The following is a 13476-nucleotide window of genomic DNA, read 5'->3' as shown; positions in this document are numbered from 1 at the left end:
TTTAAGATATGCTGATAAAGCTGAATAGAAAAATCTAAGCTTGAGAGAAATAAACATGATTTAATGATGATGCAGATGATCCAATACATAAAATTTCTCAATAACAATTAAAATTACAAAATATATCAGTTCCCACCTTTATCAAATTTTTCAAAGGTGTATGTCCTGCAGAAACCTTGTGAACAAATAAGGTTTCCAAAAGGTATCGGATATAATGTATACAATGACAGAAGCAGGCCAAGCTAGAAAGAAAATAAAACACAAACACATTAAATTCCCTTCCAAAAATCTGGGTCACTTTATACATAAGATATTTTAATTTTTTTTTTTTTAGTTTACTACAACTTTCTTTTTCTTATTTTTTTTTTATTTTCTTCTTTTTTTATGTTGACCATTTTTAAAGTCTTTATTGAATTTGTTACAATATTGCTTCTGCTTTATGTTTTGGTTTTTTGGCCTCGAGGCATGTGGGATCTCCCTGACCAGGGATTGACCAGGGATTGAACCCACATCCCTTATGTTGGAAGGCAAAGTCTTAACCATTGGACTGCCAGGGAAGTCCCTTTTTCTTATTTTTGAAGTTACATCTTTTTTAAAATTAATTTTTCCTGGAGTATAGTTGATTTACAATGTTGTGTTAGTTTCTGCTGTATAGCAAAGTGAATCAATTACACATATACACATATTCACTCTTTTTTAGATTCTTTTCCCATATAGATCATTATAGAGTATTGAATAGAGTTCCCTGTGCTATACAGTAGGTTCTTATTAGTTATCTATTTTATACATAGTAGTGTGTATATGTCAATGCCAATTTTTCAATTTATCCTTCCCCCACTTTTCCCCCTTGGTAATCATAAGTTTGTTTTCTACATCTGTGACTTTATTTCTGTTTTGTAAATAGGTTCACTTGTATGCTACAACTTTCAATTTATCAGGAAATATTGTTTCTGGTAACCAAAACACAAGTTCTTTTGATATTTTTATTCTAGAAAATTTCTAAATTTATTTAATAATAAAAGTACTGTAACAACAGTTTCTATAAATTTACTTCTGATGACTCTCAAGATATTTCATAATAACAGTCATAAACTGTATGTTCACATCTGCCCAAGGAATATATATATATAAATATAATAATTGTAAATATGCTCATATCAATAGGCCTTAAGATTGAAGCAGAAAATTTACAACTTTAAAAGTATTCAAAACATACTTACAATGCATTTGACATTTTATAATATTCAAAATACCTTTTTCATTGTTTAATTGTCCTTTAGCAAGTACCATAGACTGAAAAAGTTCAAATTTCCTTTCCTATGGAGTCAATGCAGCTTTTGTTTTGTTTAGTTTGTTTTATGTTTGGTCTTTGACTGCCAAACATATTGCAGTATTTTGTGTTGCTTTGTTTTTGTTACTATTCTAACATATCACCTCTTCTTGTCATTTGTATAACTAATATTTAAAAAGTAAATGTCAAATATAATTTATAGAAGCATGTTTTCTTGTTTATATTTAAAATATATTTTTATTAAAATATGCACCTATTTCATTATAAATAAACCTGTAAAACTTCAAAAACTATAATTGTTTTTCAAGAAAATCAATAAGGATCAAAGACTGTATACTTAAATGTATAAAGGTTAAGCATAAAAATAAGCATTTCATTTACAAGATGTAAAATCAAACATTGAGTCTACACTGTAAGTTTATATTAAACACAATGAATTAATGATTTCTGGTATTAATAAGAATGACTTTAGGGAAAACAAATAATCAAACAAAAACAAACCAACCTGGCTAAATCATTAGGGAATATATCATTATTCATTAATTCATAAAAATATAATTGTGCACCTATTATGGGAGAGACATGTTCTGTGTGATGTGTATACCTAAGAATAATAGACAAATCCTGAAAGAAGTGAGAAAACAAAGTGTAGATATTTGGGGACAGAGCTTTCTAGACAGTAAGAGAAGCAAAAACAAACATCCTGATATAGGAGGTTGCATGTGGGTTCAAAGGACTGGTAAGAGAATCAGCATCTCTCTTAACTTGTTGGTTCTTTTTCAGAATATTTATATAAATACTTGCGTAGTAGAATTTTCCATTTTGTAAGAAAGCAGAAAAATTATCTTATGCCCAGCAATGTAGCAGAGCACTAAATGAGAAATTTTAATTTAAACTATGATTAAATTAGTTCACATATTTAATTTATATTATACCATTAGGGCATAGATATTAGCATAGCAGCTAGCTATGACTTAATATCTGGATATATACCACTTTGCACATTATTGGACTTTGCACTTACCAAGTCTGATTTCATTCCAAAATATTCTTTCTATTTAATTATGGTTGACTTCCCTTCAAACATCAACTCTTTCTCTTTCCAGTGCTAAACTAATTGAACATCCATAAATAGGCTTGGGTCTCTTTTTCCCAAATATAATATTTGAAAATATCTTATGTTTCATCAAGTAAGTTTCAAGGTATGAGGGCTGTGAAAGAAGACACTTTATAGAGCTGCAAGGGAGGCAGTGTACCAGGTTTCTGTTGAGGAAGAATATGAAGGCAATATTCAGATAAAAGGTTGACAATATAAGAAATTTTGCTAACAGTGGATTTTGAATTGCAGAGGGCACAATGGAAGGATTCCAGGAGTTGAGAAGGGCTCAGGAAAGGCAACAAATAGAAGATTTTAGAGTTTTTTTAGATGGAGTGTGTTATATGAGGGATGACCTGACCTCTACTAGACATTTAAATTTCAAAAGTAGTTTGTGTGTTTGTGTGTATCTCCTCTGAATGATTTAATATAAACTTCACATATTTGCTCCTTAGGAAGAATGTGGAACAGATACATTTATCACTGAGATGTTATAAAACATGCTGTGTTTGTGTTTAAGAATAATAACCAAGTATCGGTCAATTCCTTTGAGAATGCTGCTGAGAAAAAAAAAAAGTGTTCTTTTTTCATGCTGTGATATATATCTGGTACACATATATATGTTTGATCTAAAAAATGAGGGCAATTACATTCTCTTATGAACACTCCACCCCAGACTCTTTCTAAATGAATTGGGCATTCTCTTAACTTAAGAAAAAGAAAGGTAGACTTTAACATTCCAAAAGGCCCTGAGCAAATTGTCAGATACTGACCTGACTATGATCCCTGAGATCCAATCTCCCCTTGCTTCTCTGTGCCTGTGCTCTACTAGCTTTCTGTCTGCTCCTACAAAGCATCAAACTGCTATGTACCACAGATAATTTCCATATGAAGATTCCTCAGATTTACTAGTTAAAATCTGACACGTCCCTTCAGAAAACAAAGAAAAATGTTCAAATATAACTTTCGTAGAAAAGCCCGTCTCAGAACTCACATCCAGATCAGGTTCCTCTGTTTTTATACTCTAAAAGTGCCTAATGTAAAATAAATTTTCATGTAACTGGTTCATGTATTTATTCATTCAGAACATTACTATTGAGTATTTTTTATAAATCAGGTAATGTGTTAAGCAGCAAAATTGACTGAACACCAAAAGACACCCATTATAGAAATTAAACTCTATAGAGGGAAAGACACAAATGACTATGTAAATATATAATTCTAAAGTAATAAATTGTATAAAGGAAAAACATTTTAGTAACGTATTTCTCATTGAAGGAATAGGAATGGATAATACTAAGTAATATTGTGCTCTATTTGAAGTTTGAAAAAAATAAAGAAGAGGGAGGCAATGGAGGAAGGATGGAGGAAGAGGGATGGTGTGTAAGGGCATGGTAAGTATCAGGACAAGAAAGGTGGTAATTGTGGCTGGAGTACAGAATTAAGAGTGAAGGAAAGACAAATCTGAGATGAGAAATCCAGGAGTCAAATTATTCTCTATTTTCTAGCATCCTTATGACCTAAATTTTGCTTCTTAATTCACTTAGAGTTTAGTCATTTGCCCAGGTTCCTTTTTTTTTTTAACAAATTGGTAACTCTACATGTCAACATAGCATCTTGAATGATTATTCATTCTCTTTAATTTGTTATTTGATATGAAGAGAGAGAGAGAGAGAGAGAGAGAGAGAGAGAGGGAGACTATTTCCACAATACGTGAAGAACTATAGCTATATATTCTGCTTTGATAACTGTCCTGGTTAAAAGTAAAATTTGATTTTGTAATTTTTAAAACCTTTTTCTTCCAGTTTATTAGTTCAGTCATTATCTCTTTTCTATGCAATGTTGCCCATGTTTTTAGAGAAGTATTAATATTTTGAGTCCTATATATGGCCTCTCAACTTTTTAATATTAAACTTTTCTCTTGTTGATTGTGATCATAATTAACTGAAATTACCTCTGTTTTAAGGTATACTTAAAGTATTAAGTATATTAAGTAATAGTTCCTGTTTATAAACTTAAAAGTTGGCATGCATACATTACTTCTTGTTATCTAAAATATATTACCCTAAAACTGAATCCACTATAATTGCATTTACAAAAAGTATTTATTAGCATAATATCTGTGTACTAGTTTGTCTCCTCCTTAATCTATATGTTCCATGTATATGTATTACTTACTGTACCACTGGGTGACGTAATCTTCTAGAGCTTTCTTTCATGTCATATATATATGGAATCCTCAAATAAAAGAGGAGATATATTAGCAGAGGTCCTGTGTATTCAGCCAAAAATACCTAAAAAAAGAAGGTGATTTAGATTAACAGTACATTTTATAGATATGATTAAGATTTACTTAGGACCATAATAAACATGTCCACAGGCTTAGCCTGCTACGTAAATTGTGAAATGGACAGGTGAGCATCTATTCTTGAAAAAGAACTAAATTAAGTGCTATCGCAAATAGCAAGAAGTCTTCCTTGGAAGAAGTATCCAAGTGTTAAGGAAAAGGACAATCATAAATGGTTAATTTAACTAAAAATATTGAACATAATGATTTCTTCATAAATAATACACAGGAATTTTTATTTAATCACACAATCATAAATGCATTTCTCATGTCTCTCCAGCCCCATACAAATGAATCTTTTGTGTTAACTGTCTTTGTCATTGAATGGAATGGGAAATAGTTTCTCTTTCTTTCTTTTAATCTTTTTATGGCCATGTCATTTTGAACTCAATTGATTTGATACTTATTCAGATTGAAATAATTTACTTCTCTCTTTTGGAAATTTTAGATTAATTCTAATGAGTCTGAGTGAGTAGTTTTATAAGATTGACTTCTGAATTCTGGAGCTAAGTGGCAACCATGTATGTGGAGAGAGATACGCAATCCACAGAGAGACAACCATAAAAATTGGGAAGATAATTGAAAATGAGACCTTGTGATTGCAGAAAGATAATTGACTTGTTTTCTAATAGTTTTCTGAATCTGGTGACTGTCAATTATTTGGTTTTATTTTGATGCTAAAACCAGGTTAAAGTCACATTCTGAAAATTTCAGACAAAAAAGCAAAAATAATTTCCCCTATGGGTGTTCAAAGAGAAGAGAAAGAATACAAACATAACAATCATAAATTCGACTGCCATTACTACTTTGCTTTGTCTTTGCCAATTTTCATCATTTTTCTAAGGTAGGAAACTTGAAGTTGTACATATTTTGCTCAAAAATACAGGTGATCACATTGATTATTAATTATGCTCTTATCTCTGGTGTGAATTTTGTGTAGCTACATGGTTAAAATATATGGTTTATTCACATACATATATAATTACATATATATGTATATATACACACGTATAAATAGCTATTTATACATGCAGGTTTCTTCAGTTATACTTTTTAAAAATGATATTTATTATCTCATGATGCAAGAACGACGTTTATATGAGGATAAGAACAGTGCAACATCCGATAAATTCAGTATTAAAGTGACATTTTTACTTAGAGAAGAGACTATATTAGTTTATGGCATACAACATTCCTGATTATTCAGATATGGAATAAAAATATTTACCACTTTTGAATGTCTGATAATAGAATCTAGTTAATAATACTCTAGAATAATTAGGATAGTGATTGTTTTATTACAGCAAAAAGTTTAAAATATCTATTTCAATGCCTCTGACCTAGTCAAGTCAATTTTGAGCAAGTTCTATTGTAATATGTCAAAAATGAAAAATGTTGTATGAGTGACCAAATGTCACTCTTTATTAAGTTAGTAAAAATGTTATCACAAATATGAAACTTTTTTGGATCAGAGAAAATTAAACTACAATCTTATCTCCATCATCTCCTAAAAAAATCAGGGGAGCCTGCTAACTTACAATAATATGTTGTAGAAGACCCAGCATTTTATCACAAATATTGTTCATGCTGAAACATGGGGGTTAAAAGAGTACCAAAGTATGAAGGATACATCCGGACCTGAAAAAACTGGAGGATAATAAGAAATAACTTTTAGACAATGCATCTTTCAAGCAAAATGTCTATTTGGGTGCAGATAGAAGGAATAGAGATGTTTGATTATATTTAGGAAGTAATCAGAAAATAGATTTAGAGTAAAGAAAAACAAGAGCCATGTAGAGAAATATTAATAAAACAGACTTCTGAAACAGGAATTGCTCTTCTTCTACCAAAAAAAGAGAGTAAAAACAAGACTAAAGCCAAAATAAACATACAAACATATGTATATACAGGTATACAGCCTAAGCAAAGCAGGTGAGTTTACAAAGACTGGGAACTCCATAATCCAAAAGTTTAATAGAGATTCTATATTCAAAATAAGCAGATGCACTTTCTTTTTACTTTGAAGATATATACTACTTTTAAATTCCAATTTATTTCTGACATCAAGTTATTTTCATGCTTCTCCTTATAGAAAGTTCTCTGTTTTAAACTAGGTGTTGCTTTAAATGTAAAATCCATTATTTCTACTAGGCAAGCTATGTAATTGGGATTTTTGCAGCTTCTGTGGAATATTCAAATTGGTGTATGTCTAAATTGAAAAGGAAGAAGGCAATAAGCTGTTTAGAGAATATAAATTGAAACATTCAGCTGCAAATGTTGTGAACTGATTAAGACCCTTGTACTCAGACTGCACTTAATGTATTTCATTCTCCCTTATTTTTTTTTTTTTAGTCCTGTCATTATTAGGGTGGTTTTGGCTTTAATTATTTTCTGAAATAGCAATTGACAGTCAAAATAAATTGCACATTTCACAGTTGTTGGAAATTGCTGACAAAAATAAAGTAGTGCCAACCTTAATTTTCCAAAGATAGGAGAGCTACTAAGTAAAATTACAAAAACATTTCCCAGTAGTAATATCACTTTTTACTCAGTGAATACTATTGAAGCTAATATGATACTAGAAGTTTTTTTTAAAGAAAAATTAACTATTATATGCATAACATATAACAGAGAATTCTATTCCTATGTTATTCAAACAAACCATCCTAATGAGATCAGCAAGAAAAATTGATTGAAATGTTTTTCAGGCTCCAAAGAGCTACTGAGTCACTGAAGAATTAGAAGGTCAAGATGTTTTAAATGGAGCTCCAGAGTAGTGATTGACCTGGGATATGAAGCTTGGTAACAGCCTGATAAAAAGACCAAATCTTTTGAGGGTGCTTGGGAATGGAAGTACAAAAATTATTGCTTGGTATCTTTCAAAGACAGAGGTGGCTCTGTAAAATCTCCAGGATTTGGGCCGGGATCTAGAAGAGTTACAACTTAGGAGTGAAGATGAGGCAGAAATAGATCTGTCTTCATAGATACTGAAGATCAGTCTGAAATCATTTCAATCATGAATTGGAATGAGATGACCTGTACACAATAGTGCCATTAGTCCATCTGCAGAATGATAGATTATCTTTTTTTTTTTTTTTTTTTTTTTTTTTTTTTTTTTTGCGGTATGCGGGCCTCTCACTGTTGTGGCCTCCCCCGTTGCGGAGCACAGGCTCCGGACGCGCAGGCTCCGGACGCGCAGGCTCAGCGGCCATGGCTCACGGGCCCAGCCACTCCGCGGCATATGGGATCCTCCCAGACCGGGGCACGAACCCGTATCCCCTGCATCGGCAGGCGGACTCTCAACCACTTGCGCCACCAGGGAGGCCCGATAGATTATCTTTGAAAGACAATAACATCATCTTAGGCCTCAAGTTATCTTTAAATTTATTCACATAAATTTTCCCACACTAAGTCAGAAATATGAAGGTATACAAGGAGTGAAGATATTGTCACCATAACCGAAGGACATTGAAAACAGGAGAACTAAAGATTCACATGACAGAATTATCAGTTAGATTTAGAAAACAATCTTTTAATGTTCAAAGAAAAATAAAAGGTTGAGAATTTAGGCAGATATTTGAAAACTCTGGAAAGAAAAGTATGAAAACGTAATATGAATCCCAGAAGGAGAATATAAAGAGAATAATAGAGAATCAAAAGATGACAAGATTATGCTAATTTTTCAAATTAAATATATATCAAACCATAGACTCAGGTAACACATAAACCCAAAGCAGGATAAATATAAAACCACAATCATAACTATGTACACCATAATCAAACTTCTGATAATCAAACAAAAGTAGAATTTTAAATAAGCCAGGGAAAAGACTTAAGGAGTACAGTAGACTTTTCAACAAAAACAATGGGAGTCAGAAGTCAAAATAATGCAATTTTGTGAAATAAAGACAAAAATAATTGCCAACATGTATTTTTTTCTGCAAAAGTATTCTCTAAGAATAGAAGTTAAATAAGTTCAATAAATACATTTTAAGATGAACAATAATTGAGAGAACTCATCAAAGACAAAACCAGATTAAAGCATTAAAAGTGTTTTTAAGGAAGAAGGATAATGGTACCAGTTGTAAGCTCAGTATTAGAAGGAAAAATGAAATTGCAGTAAAAAGGATAAATCTAAATAAAGATTGGCCATGTGATATTATAGTAGTAGATTTTAACTTTAAAGTATATAATTAAATATATCACAGTAATAGAAAAGTCAAGAGGAGCCTAAATACCTTAAAGGTATTCAACTCTCTGTGAAGTATTTTCACATTAATAAACAATTTTTATTAGTATTTAATATTTTAAAGATGCACATTGTAATCTCTTGGGTAATCACTAGAGTTAGTGAAAAATAAGATATAACAACCAAAATACCAGAGAGGCTAATAGAAAAGATAGTATGACAATTAATCCATATGGAATAAGAAAAAAAAATCAAAAAATAGATTATAGGACACATGAGGCAAATTAAAAATAAACATTAAGTTTGACAATTAAAAATAGATAATTCTTTAGAATAAAAAACTATGATTAAAACATAAAATATTAAACTATTAGAAGAACTCATAAAAGAAAAACTCCTGGGCCTAAGGCTAGGCAAAAGTTTCTTACATATGATAGTGAAGGCAAGATCCTTAAAAGAAAACATTACTAAATTAGGTTGCATTAAAATTGAAAACTTTTTGTACAACAACAAAAGTCCTGTTAATAGGGTGAAAAGACTAGTTAAAACTGAGAGAAAATATTTGCAAACCATGTATCAGACAAAGGACTTGTATGTAGAATATAAAAGTTACTCTTAAAACTCAACAGTGGTCCCAGATAAATAAAAAACTATGTTCATACCAACACCTACACTCAGATAGGTAGTAGCTTTATTTGTAACAGCAAAATACTGACAACCAGTCAAATGTCTGTCAATGGGTGAATAATTAAACAAACCCTGTTACATACATACAACTGAGTATCACTCACCAATAAAAAGAAGCTAAGTATTGATATACATGCAACAGCCAGGATGGATCCCAAGGGCACTATGCTTAGAGACAAATAAACATCAATCAAAAAATATTTGATTCTGTTTATATAGCAATTGCCACATGACAGAAATATAGAGTTGAAAAACAGATTGGTTGTTGCCCCAGGACAGGAAAAAGAGTGTGTGAATACAGAGGGGTAATATGAGGGAGTTCCTTTGTGGGAATGAATAATTCCGTATCTGATTTTGGTGGTGGATACATGAATCTATGCAAGAGATAAATTGCATAGGACTATATACACACATGAATGAATATAAAAATGGTGAAAACTGAATAAGATCTTTAGTTAATAGGATTTGTATGATGGGGATTATTATATTATTATAATAAACCTTTCTCCTAAGTCTTCCAATAAGTTCCATGAGGCAATAATTTTCTCAATATTCTGTAACAAACACTTATTTCATGAAAAATATTATTAAAATCTTAATTTTGACTTCGCTAAATTAAAGAGATTATTTCTCACAAAAAGAATACTTATGATAATGCTTTTATTATAGGAGTACATTTTAATATTTTATGAATGTGCAACAATGTTATGTGTGGTAAAATATTGCTTTTATTGTATAATTTGGTTGATATAAAGTGGGTGAGATTGCAATATAATGTGTAAATTTTTAGCATTTAATAGGACTGATTCATTTGGAGCAAAAGAGTGTGTGAACCATAGGGTTGATTTTAAAATAGCCAGCCTATTTTCAGAGTTCTCTTTGTCACCTAAATGACTTTCTTCCCAAATAAGCTATAATTTTCTAGTACAATTGTCATAGAATTCTACCTTAGCACTTTTTCTCCTCAGTGCTTATCCAAATGCTGCAGCTGGAATTCCTTATGAACTCACAGTTATTGTCACTCACTCTGATACTACTTCTGTAGACAGAATTCCCTTTTCATCATAAATGTGGACAAAGACTGTGAATATTTTAACCTTCAAAAATCAAAATCTACTAGTCTAAAATCTCTTTTAGCAAAGGTCTGTAGATATCACATTTAAACATTAAGCCCTTTGCTTATATGATGCATGTATTAGTATGTTGTTTTGTCAACATTATGATATACTTCACAAGGGTTCAGAATACTATAAACTCAGTTTTTAGTGCAACAAATTAGTACTCAAAGGCTCAGAAAATCTTGGAAACTAAAGGAACCATTTAACCAAACACACTAAAATAATTATCTAAATACAGGAAGATAATGTATGTTAAAGGAGAAATTGCTGGAAAAGTAAAGCATGTGACAACATTTTGATTAATGAATGTAAACTGGAATTTCTCCTTTTGAGAATTAAATAACAATGTATAAATTATCCTGTGTCTGTAATAATTTAAAAAATTGATTGTTTAACTATAAAGGGAAAAATCAAAGCACTCTGCTGGCAAAAGAAAGCCATTTTGAATAGAAAATATTTAAAAAGTAACCATATCACAAATATGAAATAGAATGTAATCAGAAAAAAAAAACTTTAAAAGGTTGAACAATATAAAAATAGGTTTAATTTAATTGAATAATAGAATGATTGCACTAGTCAAAATTATTTATCAGATTAACTCCTTAACTGCCTGTCACTAAATATCACATAGATTCATAGCTTCTTTCTACTGAAGGTATTCCATCCATCTATTCCATTACTCATGAATACGTCAATACTTGTGAAGTAGTGTCAAGTATTTTATGTTTCTTAGTCCGCCTGTTTTTTAATATGGTCTTCATTCTTCTAATGTTATTGGATTCAGTTGCCACCACTTTGAAAACACCTCCTTCAAGAAAGTCAGAAGAATTCCCCACCTCTGAGAACACAAAGAAGTCTTACTACTTCACTCTCAGTCTTTAAAATGTCCTCCCCACTGACTTGGAATATTTTTTATTGAATATTCTCTCTCCACTCTTTCCAAACAAATGGGTCTTCATTATCCCGAGGCTCTTAGAAGAAAAAGTTGAAGAAACACTATGTAACTGACAAAGCATAGGGAAAGCAGAAAGCCATCGGTCATAAGATAGATAGACATTTAAAAAGGGATTTATCCTCCTTCTTTCAACCATGTATTTTCATTTCTCCAAATCTTGAATGGAAATTTGGCCACTGATCATGGTAAGAATGGAAATTTTAAAATACCTTTAGTGCAATATTTTGTTTCACTATGAATTTATTTGACAGAAAAAGTCCTCTATGTCAACAAATTACGTCAAAATGTGGGACATGTTTATTGCATTTCAAATCGATACTTACTGTAGTCCAACTGACTTGTTGACCTAGGTCTGTAAAATAAAGTGTGACAATGGAGGAAGATGCAACACTTTGAATGGTTATGTAGTCCTTCAAAAAGGGCCCACCTTAAACAACAAGGAAATATCATTTTAATACAATTTCAAAGCATAGTGATAAATAATTTTAATGTGAAACCAGTGAAAGCTAAGGATGAATTTTACATAGAAATTGCAATTTACAGTAAATCTTTAAAGTAAGATAACGTGAATAAACCCATTTTATAAAATATATCTGGCAAATTTTCAAATACACCGTGGTTTCCCAATGCTATTTAAACAAAGTACAGACTACCACTAGCTACTATCATATTGTGTTCTGAGAAAATGTAATATTAGGTGATATCATAATCAACTATGATACAAGTTATTTTTAAAGTATAATTTTGTGTGCCAGTAGATATACATATCAACTGTTCTATAAATTATTTTATTATAAGATAACTTATTTGGAGTAGAATGATTTTAAAAGTCATTGCAAAGCACCTGGATATAGGCATGATTCACCTTTTTAAAAGATGGTTATGGGTGCTGTGTGGTAACTGGGAAGAAAGGGAGCAAGATTACTTAGGAGGAAGACAAAATTCGTCAATCAGGGTATGAGGTTTGTTTGGATTAACATGGCACTGGTGGAAATGTTAAAATTTCATCAATCCCAGACATATTTTGAATTTAGAGCAGGTTCAACTTGAGAGAAAAAAGGATTCAGTGAGATACAGGCAGTGCTTATATTTTTGACCTGAGCACTTAAGTGCATTGTAATCTCATTAACTGTCATGAAGAAGATTGAGGAAAGAGCGGGATATTGGGTGAAAATGAAAATTTCGGTTAGGGTGTATTTAGTGTGTGATATCTATTAGACCTGCAAGTGGGAACTGTCAAGTAGGCAGTTGGGTAGCTCTGTAGATTATTTAAAAGTCATTAACAGTTAAAGCCATGGGGCATGATGAGATTATTTATGCATTCAGTTTGAAAAGAAAAGATGGAAACTAAGACTGAGATTTCTAGCACTCCAGGCTTTTGAAGTAAGAAGACACATATATTGCAAAGATTACTGAGAAGGAATTTCTCATTAAATAGGAGGAAAGTAAACAGAACATGTCAGAAGATGTGTAAGGGAAATGTTCTGTTCTTAAAAATAAACACTAGGTAACTCTGGCAAGTGTGTCCTGAAGAATATGTACAAAGATGTCCTTTTTAGCACTGTTTGTAATAGCAAAACATTGTAAAAAAATCTTGTGTTCATAAATGAGATATGGATAACTATATTTTGTTTTATTTTTTTCATTTTTTAAAATAATTTATTTTTATTTTTTTTATATTCTGTACAGTATACTGTACAGAAAGAAAAATGAGTAGATTAGAGCCATATGTACCAACATGGATGTATCTCACAAGTATAATGCTATTAGTGTTGCTGTTGTTGTTTTTATTT

General features: G+C 31.1%; 1 protein-coding gene across 1 annotated transcript in view; it reads right to left on the bottom strand.

The window, feature by feature from the left end:
- Positions 1 to 13476, bottom strand: part of TECRL (trans-2,3-enoyl-CoA reductase like) — a 98244-nt gene that overhangs the window by 27685 nt on the left and 57083 nt on the right. Inside the window, exons 4-6 of the mRNA XM_060090651.1 lie at positions 12007 to 12110; positions 4566 to 4681; positions 137 to 242 (exon numbers count right to left, since the gene is read on the bottom strand). Coding sequence (XP_059946634.1) covers positions 137 to 242; positions 4566 to 4681; positions 12007 to 12110 — 326 coding nt within the window. The remainder of the gene's footprint in view (positions 1 to 136; positions 243 to 4565; positions 4682 to 12006; positions 12111 to 13476) is intronic.

This window comes from Mesoplodon densirostris, chromosome 1 (genome assembly GCF_025265405.1).
Source record: "Mesoplodon densirostris isolate mMesDen1 chromosome 1, mMesDen1 primary haplotype, whole genome shotgun sequence".
NCBI classification, from domain to species: Eukaryota; Metazoa; Chordata; class Mammalia; order Artiodactyla; family Ziphiidae; genus Mesoplodon; species Mesoplodon densirostris.
This window is presented reverse-complemented; position numbering and strand designations above follow the sequence as displayed.